The sequence below is a fragment of the Pristiophorus japonicus genome, chromosome 10, assembly GCF_044704955.1.
Source record: "Pristiophorus japonicus isolate sPriJap1 chromosome 10, sPriJap1.hap1, whole genome shotgun sequence".
Lineage (NCBI taxonomy): Eukaryota > Metazoa > Chordata > Chondrichthyes > Pristiophoridae > Pristiophorus > Pristiophorus japonicus.
In genome coordinates this window covers 92726490-92745449 of record NC_091986.1, presented here as the reverse complement: position 1 = coordinate 92745449, position 18960 = coordinate 92726490, and the positions used below count along the sequence as shown (strand labels likewise).

At 55.4% G+C, this 18960-nt stretch overlaps 1 protein-coding gene across 3 annotated transcripts in view; it reads right to left on the bottom strand.

The window, feature by feature from the left end:
• LOC139274769 (macrophage metalloelastase-like) overlaps positions 1-18330 on the bottom strand; it is a 67191-nt gene extending 48861 nt beyond the window's left edge. The window contains exons 1-2 of one of the 3 annotated variants that reach the window (XM_070891455.1): positions 18113-18330; positions 17561-17711 (exon numbers count right to left, since the gene is read on the bottom strand). In XM_070891455.1, the coding sequence (XP_070747556.1) occupies positions 17561-17711; positions 18113-18127 (166 nt within the window). In that variant the 5' untranslated portion in view covers positions 18128-18330. Of the gene's footprint in view, positions 1-15771; positions 16387-17560; positions 17712-18112 lie in introns of those variants that run through there. The other 2 variants (XM_070891454.1, XM_070891456.1) reach the window with 2 other exon arrangements.
• Positions 18331-18960: the final 630 nt, after the last annotated feature.

Below are 18960 nucleotides of genomic sequence, written 5' to 3'. Positions count from 1 at the left end.
GGAGAGGCACAGCGAGAGACACAGGGAGAGGCACAGGGAGAGGCACGGAGAGACACAGGGACAGGCACAGGGACAGGCACAGGGAGAGGCACAGAGAGAGGCACAGTGAGATGCACAGAGAGAGGCACAGGGAGAGGCACAGGGAGAGGCACAGGGAGAGACACAGGGAGAGACACAGGGAGAGGCATAGGGAGAGACACAGGGAGAGGCACAGGGAGAGGCACAAAGAGAGGCACAGGGTGAGGCACAGAGAGAGGCACAGAGAGAGGCACAGAGAGAGGCATAGGGAGCGGCACAGGGAGAGGCACAGGGAGAGGCACAGGGAGCGGCACAGGGAGAGGCACAGGGAGAGGCACAGGGAGAGACACAGGGAGAGGCACAGGGAGAGGCACAGAGAGAGGCACAGGGAGAGGCACAGGGAGAGGCACAGGGAGAGGCACAGAGAGAGACACAGGGAGAGGCACAGGGAGAGGCACAGGGAGAGACACAGGGAGAGGCACAGGGAGAGGCACGGAGAGACACAGGGAGAGGCACAGGGAGAGGCACAGGGAGAGGCACAGAGAGAGGCACAGTGAGATGCACAGAGAGAGGCACAGGGAGCGGCACAGGGAGCGGCACAGGGAGAGGCACAGGGAGAGGCACAGGGAGAGACACAGGGAGAGACACAGGGAGCGGCACAGGGAGAGGCACAGGGAGAGGCACAGGGAGCGGCACAGGGAGCGGCACAGGGAGAGGCACAGGGAGCGGCACAGGGAGCGGCACAGGGAGAGGCACAGGAGAGGCACAGGGAGCGGCACAGGGAGAGGCACAGGGAGTGGCACAGGGAGCGGCACAGGGAGAGGCACAGGGAGAGACACAGGGAGCGGCACAGGGAGCAGCACAGGGAGAGGCACAGGGAGAGACACAGGGAGAGACACAGGGAGCGGCACAGGGAGCGGCACAGGGAGAGGCACAGGGAGAGGCACAGGGAGCGGCACAGGGAGAGATAAAGGGAGAGGCACAGGGAGAGGCACAGGGAGAGGCACAGAGAGAGACACAGGGAGCGGCACAGAGAGAGGCACAGGGAGCGGCACAGGGAGAGGCACAGGGAGAGGCACAGGGAGAGGCACAGGGAGAGGCACAGGGAGAGACACAGAGAGAGGCACAGGGAGCGGCACAGGGAGAGACACAGGGAGAGGCACAGGGAGAGGCACAGGGAGAGACACAGGGAGAGGCACAGGGAGAGGCACAGGGATAGGCACAGGGAGAGGCACAGGGAGAGGTACAGGGAGAGACACAGGGAGCGGCACAGGGAGCAGCACAGGGAGAGGCACAGGGAGAGACACAGGGAGAGACACAGGGAGCGGCACAGGGAGCGGCACAGGGAGAGGCACAGGGAGAGGCACAGAGAGAGGCACAGGGAGAGGCACAGGGAGAGACACAGGGAGCGGCACAGGGAGCGGCACAGGGAGAGGCACAGGGAGAGACACAGGGAGAGGCACAGGGAGAGACACAGAGAGCGGCACAGGGAGAGGCACAGGGAGCGGCACAGGGAGAGGCACAGGGAGAGGCACAGGGAGTGGCACAGGGAGAGGCACAGGGAGAGGCACGGAGAGACACAGGGAGAGGCACAGGGAGAGGCACAGGGAGAGGCACAGAGAGAGGCACAGTGAGATGCACAGAGAGAGGCACAGGGAGAGTCACAGGGAGATGCACAGGGAGAGACACAGGTAGAGGCACAGGGAGAGACACAGGGAGAGGCACAGGGAGAGGCACAGGGAGAGGCACAGAGAGAGGCACAGGGAGAGGCACAGGGAGAGGCACAGGGAGAGGCACAAAGAGAGGCACAGAGAGAGGCATAGGGAGCGGCACAGTGAGAGGCACAGGGAGAGGCACAGGGAGAGGCAAAGGGAGCGGAACAGAGAGAGGCACAGGGAGAGACACAGGGAGAGACACAGGGAGAGACACAGGGAGAGGCACAGGGAGAGACACAGGGAGAGACACAGGGAGAGGCACAGGGAGAGACACAGGGAGAGGCACAGGGAGAGGCACGGAGAGACACAGGGAGAGGCACAGGGAGCGGCACAGGGAGAGGCACAGAGAGAGGCACAGTGAGATGCACAGAGAGAGGCACAGGGAGCGGCACAGGGAGCGGCACAGGGAGAGGCACAGGGAGAGACACAGGGAGAGACACAGGGAGAGACACAGGGAGCGGCACAGGGAGAGGCACAGGGTGAGGCACAGGGAGCGGCACAGGGAGCGGCACAGGGAGAGGCACAGGGAGCGGCACAGGGAGAGGCACAGGGAGCGGCACAGGGAGAGGCACAGGGAGCGGCACAGGGAGCGGCACAGGGAGAGGCACAGGGAGCGGCACAGGGAGCGGCACAGGGAGCGGCACTGGGAGAGGCACAGGGAGAGGCACAGGGAGAGACACAGGGAGCGGCACAGGGAGAGGCACAGGGAGAGGCACAGGGAGAGGCACAGGGAGAGGCACAGGGAGAGGCACAGAGAGAGGCACAGGGAGAGGCACAGAGAGAGGCACAGAGAGAGGCACAGGGAGAGGCACAGGGAGAGACACAGGGAGCGGCACAGGGAGCGGCACAGGGAGAGGCACAGGGAGAGACACAGGGAGAGGCACAGGGAAAGACACTGGGAGAGACACAGAGAGCGGCACAGGGAGCGGCACAGAGAGAGGCACAGGGAGAGACACAGGGAGAGGCACAGCGAGAGACACAGGGAGAGGCACAGGGAGAGGCACGGAGAGACACAGGGACAGGCACAGGGACAGGCACAGGGAGAGGCACAGAGAGAGGCACAGTGAGATGCACAGAGAGAGGCACAGGGAGAGGCACAGGGAGAGGCACAGGGAGAGACACAGGGAGAGGCACAGGGAGAGGCACAGGGAGAGACACAGGGAGAGGCACAGGGAGAGGCACAGAGAGAGGCACAGGGTGAGGCACAGGGAGAGGCACAGAGAGAGGCACAGAGAGAGGCACAGAGAGAGGCACAGAGAGAGGCATAGGGAGCGGCACAGGGAGAGGCACAGGGAGAGGCACAGGGAGCGGCACAGGGAGAGGCACAGGGAGAGACACAGGGAGAGGCACAGGGAGAGGCACAGAGAGAGGCACAGGGAGAGGCACAGGGAGAGGCACAGGGAGAGGCACAGAGAGAGACACAGGGAGAGGCACAGGGAGAGACACAGGGAGAGACACAGGGAGAGACACAGGGAGCGGCACAGAGAGAGGCACAGGGAGAGGCACAGAGAGAGGCACAGGGAGAGACACAGGGAGAGGCACAGGGAGAGGCACAGGGAGAGGCACAGGGAGAGGCACAGGGAGGGGCACAGGGAGAGACACAGGGAGCGGCACAGGGAGAGGCACAGGGAGAGGCACAGGGAGCGGCACAGGGAGAGGCACAGGGAGAGGCACAGGGAGAGGCACAGGGAGCGGCACAGGGAGAGATAAAGGGAGAGGCACAGGGAGAGGCACAGGGAGAGGCACAGAGAGAGACACAGGGAGCGGCACAGGGAGAGGCACAGGGAGCGGCACAGGGAGAGGCACAGGGAGAGGCACAGGGAGAGGCACAGGGAGAGACACAGAGAGAGGCACAGGGAGCGGCACAGGGAGAGACACAGGGAGAGGCACAGGGAGAGGCACAGGGAGAGACACAGGGAGAGGCACAGGGAGAGGCACAGGGATAGGCACAGAGAGAGACACAGGGAGGGGCACAGAGAGAGGCACAGGGAGAGGCACAGGGAGAGGCACAGGGAGAGGCACAGGGAGAGGTACAGGGAGAGACACAGGGAGCGGCACAGGGAGAGGCACAGGGAGAGACACAGGGAGAGACACAGGGAGCGGCACAGGGAGCGGCACAGGGAGAGGCACAGGGAGAGGCACAGAGAGAGGCACAGGGAGAGGCACAGGGAGAGACACAGGGAGCGGCACAGGGAGCGGCACAGGGAGAGGCACAGGGAGAGACACAGGGAGAGGCACAGGGAGAGACACAGAGAGCGGCACAGGGAGAGGCACAGGGAGCGGCACAGGGAGCGGCACAGGGAGAGGCACAGGGTGAGGCACAGGGAGCGGCACAGGGAGCGGCACAGGGAGAGGCACAGGGAGCGGCACAGGGAGAGGCACAGGGAGCGGCACAGGGAGAGGCACAGGGAGCGGCACAGGGAGCGGCACAGGGAGAGGCACAGGGAGCGGCACAGGGAGAGGCACAGGGAGAGGCACAGGGAGAGGCACAGAGAGAGGCACAGGGAGAGGCACAGAGAGAGGCACAGAGAGAGGCACAGGGAGAGGCACAGGGAGAGACACAGGGAGCGGCACAGGGAGCGGCACAGGGAGAGGCACAGGGAGAGACACAGGGAGAGGCACAGGGAAAGACACTGGGAGAGACACAGAGAGCGGCACAGGGAGCGGCACAGAGAGAGGCACAGGGAGAGACACAGGGAGAGGCACAGCGAGAGACACAGGGAGAGGCACAGGGAGAGGCACGGAGAGACACAGGGACAGGCACAGGGACAGGCACAGGGAGAGGCACAGAGAGAGGCACAGTGAGATGCACAGAGAGAGGCACAGGGAGAGGCACAGGGAGAGGCACAGGGAGAGACACAGGGAGAGGCACAGGGAGAGGCACAGGGAGAGACACAGGGAGAGGCACAGGGAGAGGCACAGAGAGAGGCACAGGGTGAGGCACAGGGAGAGGCACAGAGAGAGGCACAGAGAGAGGCACAGAGAGAGGCACAGAGAGAGGCATAGGGAGCGGCACAGGGAGAGGCACAGGGAGAGGCACAGGGAGCGGCACAGGGAGAGGCACAGGGAGAGACACAGGGAGAGGCACAGGGAGAGGCACAGAGAGAGGCACAGGGAGAGGCACAGGGAGAGGCACAGGGAGAGGCACAGAGAGAGACACAGGGAGAGGCACAGGGAGAGACACAGGGAGAGACACAGGGAGAGACACAGGGAGCGGCACAGAGAGAGGCACAGGGAGAGGCACAGAGAGAGGCACAGGGAGAGACACAGGGAGAGGCACAGGGAGAGGCACAGGGAGAGGCACAGGGAGAGGCACAGGGAGGGGCACAGGGAGAGACACAGGGAGCGGCACAGGGAGAGGCACAGGGAGAGGCACAGGGAGCGGCACAGGGAGAGGCACAGGGAGAGGCACAGGGAGAGGCACAGGGAGCGGCACAGGGAGAGATAAAGGGAGAGGCACAGGGAGAGGCACAGGGAGAGGCACAGAGAGAGACACAGGGAGCGGCACAGGGAGAGGCACAGGGAGCGGCACAGGGAGAGGCACAGGGAGAGGCACAGGGAGAGGCACAGGGAGAGACACAGAGAGAGGCACAGGGAGCGGCACAGGGAGAGACACAGGGAGAGGCACAGGGAGAGGCACAGGGAGAGACACAGGGAGAGGCACAGGGAGAGGCACAGGGATAGGCACAGAGAGAGACACAGGGAGGGGCACAGAGAGAGGCACAGGGAGAGGCACAGGGAGAGGCACAGGGAGAGGCACAGGGAGAGGTACAGGGAGAGACACAGGGAGCGGCACAGGGAGAGGCACAGGGAGAGACACAGGGAGAGACACAGGGAGCGGCACAGGGAGCGGCACAGGGAGAGGCACAGGGAGAGGCACAGAGAGAGGCACAGGGAGAGGCACAGGGAGAGACACAGGGAGCGGCACAGGGAGCGGCACAGGGAGAGGCACAGGGAGAGACACAGGGAGAGGCACAGGGAGAGACACAGAGAGCGGCACAGGGAGAGGCACAGGGAGCGGCACAGGGAGAGGCACAGGGAGAGGCACAGGGAGTGGCACAGGGAGAGGTACAGGGAGAGGCACAGAGAGAGGCACAGGGAGAGGCACAGGGAGAGGCACAGGGAGAGGCACAAAGAGAGGCACAGAGAGAGGCATAGGGAGCGGCACAGTGAGAGGCACAGGGAGAGGCACAGGGAGAGGCAAAGGGAGCGGAACAGAGAGAGGCACAGGGAGAGACACAGGGAGAGACACAGGGAGAGGCACAGGGAGAGACACAGGGAGAGGCACAGAGAGAGGCACGGAGAGACACAGGGAGAGGCACAGGGAGAGGCACAGGGAGAGGCACAGAGAGAGGCACAGTGAGATGCACAGAGAGAGGCACAGGGAGCGGCACAGGGAGCGGCACAGGGAGAGGCACAGGGAGAGGCACAGGGAGAGACACAGGGAGAGACACAGGGAGAGACACAGGGAGCGGCACAGGGAGAGGCACAGGGAGCGGCACAGGGAGCGGCACAGGGAGAGGCACAGGGAGCGGCACAGGGAGAGGCACAGGGAGAGGCACAGGGAGCGGCACAGGGAGAGGCACAGGGAGTGGCACAGGGAGCGGCACAGGGAGAGGCACAGGGAGCGGCACAGGGAGCGGCACAGGGAGCGGCACTGGGAGAGGCACAGGGAGAGGCACAGGGAGAGGCACAGAGAGAGGCACAGGGAGAGGCACAGAGAGAGGCACAGGGAGAGGCACAGGGAGAGACACAGGGAGCGGCACAGGGAGCGGCACAGAGAGAGGCACAGGGAGAGACACAGGGAGAGGCACAGCGAGAGACACAGGGAGAGGCACAGGGAGAGGCACGGAGAGACACAGGGACAGGCACAGGGACAGGCACAGGGAGAGGCACAGAGAGATGCACAGTGAGATGCACAGAGAGAGGCACAGGGAGAGGCACAGGGAGAGGCACAGGGAGAGGCACAGGGAGAGACACAGGGAGAGGCACAGGGAGAGACACAGGGAGAGGCACAGGGAGAGGCACAGAGAGAGACACAGGGTGAGGCACAGGGAGAGGCACAGAGAGAGGCACAGAGAGAGGCACAGAGAGAGGCATAGGGAGAGGCACAGGGAGAGGCACAGGGAGAGACACAGGGAGAGGCACAGGGAGAGGCACAGGGAGCGGCACAGGGAGCGGCACAGGGAGAGGCACAGGGAGAAGCACAGGGAGTGGCACAGGGAGAGGCACAGGGAGCGGCACAGGGAGAGGCACAGGGAGAGACACAGGGAGCAAGACAGGGAGAGACACAGGGAGCAAGACAGGGAGCAGCACAGGGAGAGGCACGGGGAGAGACACAGGGAGAGGCACAGGGAGAGGCACAGAGAGAGGACAGAGAGAGGCACAGGGAGAGGCACAGAGAGAGGCACAGGGAGAGGCACAGGGAGCAAGAGAGAGACCAAGGCAGCAAAATGTGGCCAGAGGGCGAAGGCCCAAAACGGATGGCAACAAGAGACCTTACCCTTCTATGGTATTCTGGTAGCAGTACACCTACATCAATTTCAACGAGGAACAGTGCTCTGCCATCTGCTGCAAACAAACCTCGTGCCTCAGACCAGGATAAGGTCAGCTCTCTGAGTGGCAGTCAAGGAATCTCTACGTCAATGGATCCTTCCAGGGAGTGACAGCAGCCATCTCCAAATCTCCCAGTTTGCCATCCATTGCTTCATCCGCATGGTCACAGATGCTCTGTACAGAAGAAGGTGTGACTACATTTCTTTCCCCACAACCAGGGAGAAGCAGCACCAGCGTGCATGTGACAGCGACAGACTGGAATGCCGCACCGCCATAGTTGCCCGGGAACATAGACGCTTCGATGTCGACATCACCGCCCTAAGCGAGACCCGGCGGGCAGACCAGCTCATGGAACAAGGTGGTGTTTACACCTTCTTCTGGAAAGGCAAACCAATTAGAGAAAGAAAGGCATAGAGAGAGGGAGAGAGAAAGGCAAAGACTATGGTCCCAGTTTTCATGAGCTGCAAGACCCGTCCATTTGCCGCCCAAAGGACCGCCAATGGCCACCGAGAGACCGGGTGGTACTTTGCCTAGAAGATTCCTCTAAAAGAGGTGGCAATACCACCCGATGGCAAAATAACGGCTTACGCCGTCAATCTGGGCGGTAGTGGGCGCGAGCTCTCAATGTCGATGGCAAATGAGCTTGCCGCCAAAGTGCCACTGAGGATGGAGCCAGGCCCAGGGAGGGGGAACTCTGAAAAGTAAAAAACATTAACAAATAAAACACACCGGAACACCTTCAGGGGACCCCATTCAGGTAAGTTGCAGTAAAAAAATATTTTTAAAGATGTTCACTGACATTTTCTTTCATGTCTTCATACCTACTGTCAGGATTTGAACAGCCTCCACGCAACAGTCCTTCCCCCTGCTGGCGCCGACTCCTGCCAACTCCTGTCTGCACCAATCTGGCATCTCGGCAGGTGGGAGGCCACTTATGCTACTTGGCCGCTAGAGAACATCAGCAGGCGGTTCCCGGCGATGCTCCCCTCCCGCCCACTCCAGCCCAAGTGGAAACTGGGAGAGAGAGGAAAACGGTAGCAATGCTCGGCGGCAGTTGGCGGCAGCAGGCGGCAGTGGGCGGTAAGGCCAGCAATATCAGGGCCAAAGAGAGGTAGCACCACAGGGAAAATTCCAGGGAGAGGCCTATGGAGCAGAGAACAAGGAGAGGCAAAGACAAAGACAGGCAGCAGGACAGGGAGAACCAGAGGCAGCAGGACAGGGAGAACCACAGCAACATGTTGCCAGAGGAAGAAGGGGCCACAGGGCTGGCAACAGGTGGCCTTACAGCAGAACAGGGTATTGCAGCAGCAGTTCTCCTACATAAATGTCACTGAGGAGCAGTGTGTGAAGGCTGTGTTTCAGCAAGGATGTGATCATAGAGCTCTGCCATCTGCTTCAACCAGACCTCGAGCCTCAAACTAGGGTGAGGACGGACAGCTCTCTCAGTGGCAGTCAAGGCCACCATCACGCTCAATTTCTATGCCAATGGATTTTCCCAGGAAGCAATAGGGGACATATCCAACATCTCCCAGTTTGCTGTCCATTGCTCCATCAGCGAGGTCACAGATGCTCTGTACAGAAGGAGGAGGAACTGCATTTCCTTCCCCATGAGCAGAGAGAAGCAGCACAAGTGTGCATGTGGCTTTGGCAGGATAACGGGCTTCCCCATGGGGCAGGGTGCTATTGACTGCACCCATGTGGCTTTGAGGACACCGCATCACAATCCTGAGATCTTCCATAACCGCAAAGGCTACCACTCATTGAATGTCCAGTTGGTGTGTGACCACACACGCAGAATACACACCATCAATGCCTACTATGCCTTCATCCTGTGCCAGTTCTGTTCCAGTCCCCAAATGAACCTTACGGTTGGCTGCTCGGAGGCAAGGGCTATCCGCTATCCACCTGGCTCATGACTTCCCACCACAACCTCACCACTCCTGCCCAGCATTCATATAATGAGAGCCATGCCATCACCAGGAACATCATCGAGCAGACCATTCGAGTGCTAAAGCAACAGTTCCGCTGCCTTGACCGCTTGGAAGGAGTCCGCCAGTACTCGACTGAGCGGGTGTCCCTATTTGTCATTGTCTGCTGCATGCTGCACAACCTGGCCATCATGATGGCACGGCCATTGCCACCAGGCATAACCATACCACCTCAGGAGGAGGACCAGGAGGAGCAGGGGGCGGAGCAACAGCAGGAGGATGAGGAGGAGCAGGAGCGGCAACAGCTGTGATGGAATAGGCAGCGAGTCCATCGTAATCCTGCAAGGGAGGTCCACGACCGTCTCAACACAGCTCACTTCCACTGTTTTCCAACTCATTTCCCGGTTCTTCTGGACGTCCCCCTCACTACATCAATTTGTCTTTCAATACCAAAGCCCCAATACTGAAATGAGAGACAACACCAAACATTAACCATTCTAATCAACATTTATCAAACAACAATAAAATGTTTAAATGTGTATTTATTCATCACCCTTGTGCATTTCATTATATCCCCTCTGTTGCTGACGTATTTTAATACTCCTCCGCTGTGTGTCCGGTCCAAAGACTATAGATGGCCTTGCAGGATGCCCTCAACCAGCTCTGGGCCTGGAAGGCCCGGCTGTAGACTGTACCAACTCAGGCTGGGTGGCGGCAGTCTGGGCTGGCTGTGTTACAGGCAGCGACAAGTGAAAAAGTGGTGTGGCAGTTGTGGGTTTAGGAATGTTGTCATCCTAGAAACATAGAAGAAACATAGAAAATAGGTGCAGGAGTAGGCCATTCGACCCTTCGAGCCTGCACCACCATTCAATAAGATCATGGCTGATCATTCCCTCAGGACCCCTTTCCTGCTTTCTCTCCATACCCCTTGATCCCCTTAGCAGGAAGGGCCCGATCTAACTCCCTCTTGAATATATCCAATGAACTGGCATCAAAAACTCTCTGCGGCAGGGAATTCCACAGGTTAACAACTCTCTGAGTGAAGAGGTTTCTCCTCATCTCAGTCCTAAATGGCTTACCCCTTATCCTAAGACTATGTCCCCTGGTTCTGGACTTCCTCAACATCGGGAACATTCTTCCCGCATCTAACCTGTCCAGTCCCGTCAGAATTTTATATGTTTCCATGAGATCCTCTCTCATCTTTCTAAACTCCAGTGAATACAGGCCCAGTCGATCCAGTCTTTCCTCATATGTCAGTCCTGCCATCCCGGGAATCAGTCTGGTGAACCTTCGCTGCACTCCCTCAATAACAAAAATGTCCTTCCTCAGATTAGGAGACCAAAACTGAACACAATATTTCAGGTGGGGCCTCACTAAGGCCCTGTACAACTGCAGAAAGACCGCCTTGTTCCTATACTTAAATCCCCTAGCTATGAAGGCCAACATACCATTTGCCTTCTTCACCGCCCGCTGTACCTGCATGCTCACTTTCAGTGACTGATGAACCATGACACCCAGGTGTCGTTGCACCTCCCCTTTTCCTAATCTGCCACCATTCAGATAATATTCTGCCTTCGTGTTTTTGCCCCCAAAATGGATAACCTCACATTTATCCACATTATACTGCATCTGCCATGCATTTACCCACTCACCTAACCTGTCCAAGTGACCCTGCAGCCTCTTAGCGTCCTCCTCACAGCTCACACTGCCACCCAGTTAAGTGTCATCTGCAAACTTGGAGATATTACACTCAATTCATTCATCGAAATCATTAATGTGTATTGTAAAGAGCTGGGGTCCCAGCATTGAGCCCTGCGGCACTCCACTAGTCACTGCCTGACATTCTGAAAAGGACCCGTTTATCCCGACTCTCTGCTTCCTGTCTGCCAACCAGTTCTCTATCCACGTCAGTACATTACCCCCAATAGCATGCGCTTTGATTTTGCACACCAATCTTTTGTGCGGAACCTTGTCAAAAGCCTTTTGAAAGTCCAAATACACCACATCCACTGGTTCTCCCTTGTCCACTCTGCTAGTTACATCCTCAAAAAATTCCAGAAGATTCGTCAAGCATGATTTCCCTTTCATAAATCCATGCTGACTGAGTCCGATCCTGTCACTGCTTTCTAAATGCGCTGCTATTTCATCCTTAATGATTGATTCCAACATTTTCCCCACTACTGATGTCAGGCTAACCGATCTATAATTACCCGTTTTCTCTCTCCCTCCTTTTTAAAAAAGTGGTGTTACATTAGCTACCCTCCAGTCCATAGCTACTGATCCAGAGTCGATAGATTGTTGGAAAATGATCATCAATGCATCCACTATTTCTAGGGCCACTTCCTTAAGTACTCTGGGATGCAGACTATCAGGCCCCGGGATCTATTGGCCTTCAATCCCATCAATTTCCCGAACACAATTTCCCACCTAATAAGGATATCCTTCAGTTCCTGCTTCTCACTAGACCCACTGTCCCCTAGTACATTCGAAAGGTTATTTGTGTCTTCCTTCGTGAAGACAGAACCGAAGTATTGGTTCAATTGGTCTGCCATTTCTTTGTTCCCATTATAAATTCACCTGAATCCGACTGCAAGGGACCTACGTTTGTTGTCAATAATCTTTTTCTCTTCACATATTTATAGAAGTTTTTGCAGTCAGTTTTTATGTTCCCTGCAAGCTTCCTCTCGTACTCTATTTTCCCCCTCTTAATTAAACCCTTAGTCCTCCTCTGTTGAATTCTAAATTTCTCCCAGTCCTCAGGTTTGTTGCTTTTTCTAGCCAATTTATATGCCTCTTCCTTAGCTTTAACACTATCCTTAATTTCCCTTGTTAATCATGGTAAGCCACCTTCCCCGTTTTCTTTTTACTCCAGACAGGGATGTACAATTGCTGAAGTTCATCCATGTGATCTTTAAATATTTGCCATTGCCTATCCACCGTCAACCCTTTAAGTATCCTTTGCCAGTCTATTCTAGCCAATTCACGCCTCAAACCATCGAAGTTACCTTTCCTTAAGTTCAGGACCCTAGTTTCTGAATTAACTGTGTCACTCTCCATCTTAATAAAGAATTCTACCATATTATGATCACTCTTCCCCAAGGGACCTTGCACAACAAGATTGCTAATTAGTCCCTTCTCATTACACATTACCCAGTCAAGGATGGCCAGCTCTCTAGTTGGTTCATCGACATATTGATCTAGAAAACCATCCCTAATACACTCCAGGAAATCCTCCTCCACCGCATTGCTACCAGTTTGGTTAGCCCAATCAATATGTAGATTAAAGTCGCCCATGATAACTGCTGTACCTTTATTGCACACATCCCTTATTTCTTGTTTGATGCTGTCCCCGACCTCACTACTACTCTTTGGTGGTCTGTCCACAATTCCCACCAGCGTTTTCTGCCCTTTGGTATTCCGCAGCTCCACCCATACCGATTCCACATCATCCAAGCTAATGTCCCTCCTTACTATTGCATTAATTTCTTCTTTAACCAGCAACGCCACCTAGCCAACTTTTCCTCTCTGTCTATCCTTCCTAAATGTGGGATACCTCTGGATATTGAGTTCCCAGCCTTGGTCACCCTGGAGCCATGTCTCCGTGATGCCAATTACATCATATCCGTTAACTGCTGTCTGCGCAGTTAATTCGTCCACCTTATTCTGAATACTCCTCGCATTGAGGCACAGAGCCTTCAGGCTTGTCTTTCGAACACACTTTGCCCCTTTAGAATTTTGCTGTAATGCAGCCATTTTTGTTTTTTGCCTTGGGTTTCTCTGCCCTCCACTTTTACTATTCTCCTTTCTATCTTTTACTTCTGCCTACATATTATTTCCCTCTGTCTCCCTGCATAGGTTCCCATCCCCCTGCCATGTTAGTTTAATTCCTCCCCAACAGCACTAGCAAACATTCCTCCTAGGACATTGGTTCCGGTCTTGCCCAGGTGCAGACCGTCCAGTTTATACTGGTCCCACCTCCCCCAGAACCAGTTCCAATGTCCCAGGAATTTGAATCCCTCCCTTCTGCACCACTCCTCAATCCACGTATTCATCTGAGCTATCCTGCGATTCCTACTCTGACTAGCACGTGGCACTGATAGCAATCCTGAGATTACTACTTTTGAGGTCCTACTTTTTAATTTAGCTCCTAGCTTCCTAAATTCGTCTCGTAGGACCTCATCCCGTTTTTTTGCCTATATCATTGGTACCTATATGCACCACGACAACAGGCTGTTCACCCTCCCTTTTCAGAATGTCCTGCACCTGCTCCAAGACATCCTTGAGCCTTGCACCAGCTGAGGCAACATACCATCCTGGAGTCTCGGTTGCGGCCGCAGAAACGCCTATCTATTCCCCTTACGATCGAATCCCCTATCGCTATAGCTCTCCCACTCTTTTTCCTGCCCTCCTGTGCAGCAGAGCCAGCCATGGTGCCATGAACTTGACTGCTGCTGCTCCCTGCTGATGAGTCATCCCCCTCAACAGTACCCAAAGTGGTGTTATCTGTTTTGCTGGGGGATAATGGCAGGGGACCCCTGCACTACCTTCCTTGCACTGCTCTTCCTGCTGGTCACCCATTTACTATCTGGCTGTGTACCCTTTTCCTGCGGTAAGACCAACTCGCTAAATGTGCTATTCACGTCATTCTCAGCATCGTGGATGCTCCAGAGTGAATCCACCCGCAGCTCCAGTGCTGCAATGCGGTCCATCAGGAGCTGGAGGCGGATACACTTCCCGCACATGTAGTCGTCAGGGACACCGGAAGCGTCCCTGACTTCCCACATAGTACAGGAGGAGCATAACAGGTGTCTGAGCTGTCCTGCCCTGACTTAACCCTTAGATTAACTTAATTTGGCAACAACAATGCTAAAGGTTACTTACTGATAAAGAAAAGAAAACGAAAAGCTACTTACCAATCACCAGCCAATCACTTACCCCCTTGGCGGGGATGTCACCTTTCAATTTCTTTCTACTTCTTTTTTGCCTTCTCACACCACTGCAGCTGCACCAGCTGGACTCACGAACTCCCGCTGGGCCTTTTGTAGGCCTCTCAATGAACTCCCGCCTCTCGCCGACTGCCACTGCCTCACGAACTCCCGCTGGGCCTTTTGTAGGCCTCTCGTCGAATTCCCGCCTCTTGCCGACTGCCACCGCCTCACAAACTCCTGCTGGGCCTTTTGTAGGCCTCTCGCCGAACTCCCGCCTCTCACCGACTGCCGCCACCTCACGAACACCCCCTGGGCCTTTTGTAGGCCTCTCAACGAACTCCCGCCTCTCGCCGACTGCCACTGCCTCACGAACTCCCGCTGGGCCTTTTGTAGGCCTCTCGTCGAATTCCCGCCTCTTGCCGACTGCCGCCGCCTCACAAACTCCCGCTGGGCCTTTTGTAGGCCTCTCGCCGAACTCCCGCCTCTCGCCAACTCCTGAGAGAGCACAGCAAATTCCTGCTCCACTGACCCGCTGTCATGCCACTGTGGCAACACCTCAGTAACCACATCAATCTTCTGGAACAGAGTTTGGTGGGTTGCTGCGATATCGTGAAATCCCCGGTGGACTGTAGTGGTCCCAGTAGCACTGGCAGCAGTCGGAACTCACGTGGCATCCAGCTGAGACTGCATGAGAGCAGTCTGAGCTTCCATGCCATCAACCATTGTCTGCTTTACAGCACTAAGATGCTTTGTTGCTTCCACCTGTGCTGCAATTGAAGCTGCCACATCGCCCATGACATTCATCATGAGGTCCGAATCCACAGGATCTCTCGGAGTCCATCATCATCTCCAAACTGGCAATGATGGGCTCCATGGTGTGTGCAGAGCTGTATAATACAGGAGGCAGACTGCTCCATGCTCCTTACCACTTCTGACAGGCTCTCGGGCACCTTTGCCATTACATCTATCATGTTGGAGTGCATGGCCATCACCCTTTGTTATGTATTGTCCAGGTACATTTAATGTACAGTTACAATGTTGTGCCACAGCGGGCACCATGGTGGGAGACCCGAAAGTACCTGCAAGACAGAGTATAAAAGGCTGCCCACCACACCTGAGAGGTACTCTGGAGTTACACAATAAAGGACTAAGTTCTCAGCAGTTACTACAACACCAGACTGTGTGGGGTCAGTGATTTGAATGCTACATACATCACAAATTGGCGACGAGGACACGGACGAGCTTCACTCAACCATGGTTACTCTGGGCTCGTTAAAGGATTTTACAGTGGGTAATGACTGGGAGGCCTTTACGGAAAGGCTCGAGTACTACATTATAGCAAACGACCTGATGGGGGACATGAACGCACTGAGAGAGAAGCGTAAGGCGATATTGCTGTCCAGTTGTGGCGATGAGGTTTACCGTCTCGTCAGGGATTTGCTGGCACCCACGAGTGCCAAGGACAAGTCATATGAGGAGCTGATTGAACTCATTCATGACCAACTGAAACCAAAGGAGAGCTGGTCCCGGTGACGGCAAAGCTGCGCACCTACACCAAGGAACTGATACCTGTTCTTGGCAGAACGGATGTGCAGGTATCTCACGGTGGCGAGAAGCACGGTTTACCTTTGTGGATCATTGCAGGTGATGGGCCGATGCTACTCAGCAGGAGATGGATGGGAAAGGTCCGTGGGAGCTGGGAAGACTTCAGTCCTCCACAGACCGCTGTCCCCCATGTTCACAAGCAGCAGCACCGACCGAGCTGGAGGAGAGAGAAAGGCTTCGACGGGCTGCTCCAGCAGGCACCGTCGGCCCGCAGGCAGAGGCCGGTTCCGGAGGACGTGTGCGTGTGCGTGGCGGCTCCCGGGCAAAAAGGTCAGCTCCGTGGGATGCTCCGGAGGATGCGGCGGTGCAGGGGCCGGTGCGTTGCGGCTCCCGGGTGCAGTCGAAGTGTGGTGGATCGAGAGAGGGTCGAGAGCGAAACGTTAGGCAGCAGCAGGCTAGAGTCCAGCAGGGAAAACACCCAGCAAACCAACCTCACAAAAGGGTCCGAAGAAGGAAAGCTGTTCATCGGCGGTCTCAATCTCGACACAGACGAGCAGGCCCCGGAAGTAGTGCTCTCCAAGTACGGGCAGATCTCCGAGGTGCGAGTGATCAAGGGCTTCAGTACAGCGAGCTCAAGATGGTGGCGAGCCTCGTGGCAGCAGAGTTCTGCAGAGAAAGGCAAGCAGAGCACCTAAAATGGCGGCAGCCCTCGAGGAAAAATCAAAATGGTGTCTTAAAAGGGAAATGTACCCGGGAGTCTTAAAGGGGCCTTACACCGTTGGCGGTCCCCACAAAGAGACTTTTGTAAGGGCAAGAGTGAGTCAAAATGATTGCTGTGATTTGTATGATGACATGATTTATGACAAGTTAATATTTTGATGCTAAAATGATTACTGTGATTAAAATGATTGATATGATTGGTGAAGAGAGTTACTATCACAATGCACAAGTAAAAGGGTTAATGGATCTGTGACTAACATGACCAATAGATTGATGCGATTTCCGATTTAATGTGATTCATGCAATGGTTCAGCGGCTGCAGATGAGCTGCAAAGGCAACTATTTTCTGAGAACAGAGGCAACGCACTAGTTGTGATACCTTGTCTCAGCACAGCCCATTACCTCGGGCAAAAAGGGGCTGTATGCTGCCACCGTACCTCACCCAGTAGAGCTGGGATTTAATAACTATTCAGTGTACCTGCAACCTTTTGATATAACTCTTCCATGCATCTATATGTACCATACAAATGTACTGTCTATGTGTATCTGCCTTCCAATGGAGGTTATGCTTGTGTACTTCATCACTCATATAAGGACTGCAAATACCACATGCTTGCATCGGATCGCAAGCATAATCTCTACATGGGGGGGAAGAGTGAAGTGGATGGTCATGGACTCTCACTCACAAATCAACCAGGATGAACAAGGCCGAGGTTTCCGGCAATGTGCTTTTGGAACTGGGGGGGGGAGTGAGATGTTATGAATTGTTCAGGTACATTTAATACATTTAATGTACAGTTAAAATGCTGTGCCACAGGGGCGCCGTGGTGGGAGACCCGAAAGTACCTGCAAGACAGAGTATAAAAGGCTGCCCACCACACCTGAGAGGCACTCTGGAGTTACACAATAAAGGACTAAGGTCACAGCAGTTATTACAACACCAGACTGTGTGGGGTCAGTGATTTGAGTGCTACATACATCACATCCTTTGTGTGAACGCCTCCCCATCGAGGTCCTCATCCGAGTCCTGTGCAGCATGTGAATTCACCCTCCGGGGAGATTGCTCCCGAACTTCCCTTTCCTCCTGACCATGCTGCAGCCCACTAGGCCCCGGTGCAGCACCCAGTGCAGACCCTTGTACTTAGCTAACCTCTAAGGACCACGTAGTGCCTGTATCTGAGCTGCTGCCTGTGGGTGAGAGATGCAGTGCTCGGCTCCTCCTCCTCCTCCTCCCCCTCCTCATCCCCCTCTTCTTCTCCCTCGTGACTCAGGCATAGGCTGCTCATCTGCTGCATGTTTATCTGAAAGCATAAATTGCACAAGAGTTATGTTAAGCTGAGGGCAGGGGGGCAGGAATAGAACAAGGAAGACAGACAGTATGAGGAGCTGTAAAGTGATAAAGTCTTCTGGTTTAAAAGTGAAGTGGGAAAAGAAGAGGGGATAAATATAATGTTGTTGCCCCCAGCAGGATCGACGTCTCCGCCATCTTGGCCTGCAAAAGATAGGAATCTGTGTGAGTAAGAGTCCAGTTATGTATGTGGGTAGATATGCCCGCCCTGGTTAAGTAGCCGTGAATGTAGGCAAGGCATGAAATGAGGCTGTGACTGTGAGTAGGTACTGCTGGTTGCTTTCTGGGTAAGTGCTGGTTTGCAGAGTGAGCACAGATAGAGGCTCAGCGGCTGATGTGCAAACATCCTCTCACCTTGACTGAGGTCATTGAATTTCTTCCGGCACTGTGTTGGGCTTCTGTCGACCACGGTGTTGGCTGACACCTCCGCGGACACCTCAACTCACATGGTCCTAAAAACCTGTGGCATTGGCTGGAGTGTATGTAGGCACCTTTAGTAATGACTCCACGAGGCAGGGTATGGTGCTTAAACTCTGCAGACCTGCAGTCTTTTATTAGCAGCTCCTGGGTGCTGACAACAAGCTGTGTGTTCCTTTTTATACTGGGATACCTGCCATGTGCAGGCAACCCCTGGGTCTCCAGCAACAGCACCCTCTAGTGTACCGGTAAGGTGTGTACAGTACAAGGGTACATTCTATGTTGCATGACAGTGTTACAGACATCACACAGTAAACAGGCATGCCTACACAACATTGGCCTTCTCCCAGGTGGCGGGAACAGTGCATCCCTCCTTCTCTCCACTGCCCCCACCAATGTCTCCAATGCCAGGTCATTGAATCAAATGGCCCTTCTAAGAGACATTGGAGCAGCCATCACAGGCCTTCCTTACAGCTCTCAGTCAACTCCAGCAAATATGAACATTACCAGTTGCTGCCTGAAACGACATCCTCTTTAAGAACTGGAATAAGCAAGAGGCTGATTATCGCTGAATGAAAATCAGCTAAAATTGGGTGCAGCTCTGGTAATTGCACCCTGCAGCACCCCACTGAGGTCATGAGTGCCTCGATACCATCTCCCTCAATTTCTGAGGCAAAAGTGTCCAATTTCCCACAATTTCGTCCCCAATATGTTTAGCTGTTCTGCTAAATTGTCAATCCATGCTGGTGGCAAGCAACCTGCCCATGACTTTTGAAGATGCAGCA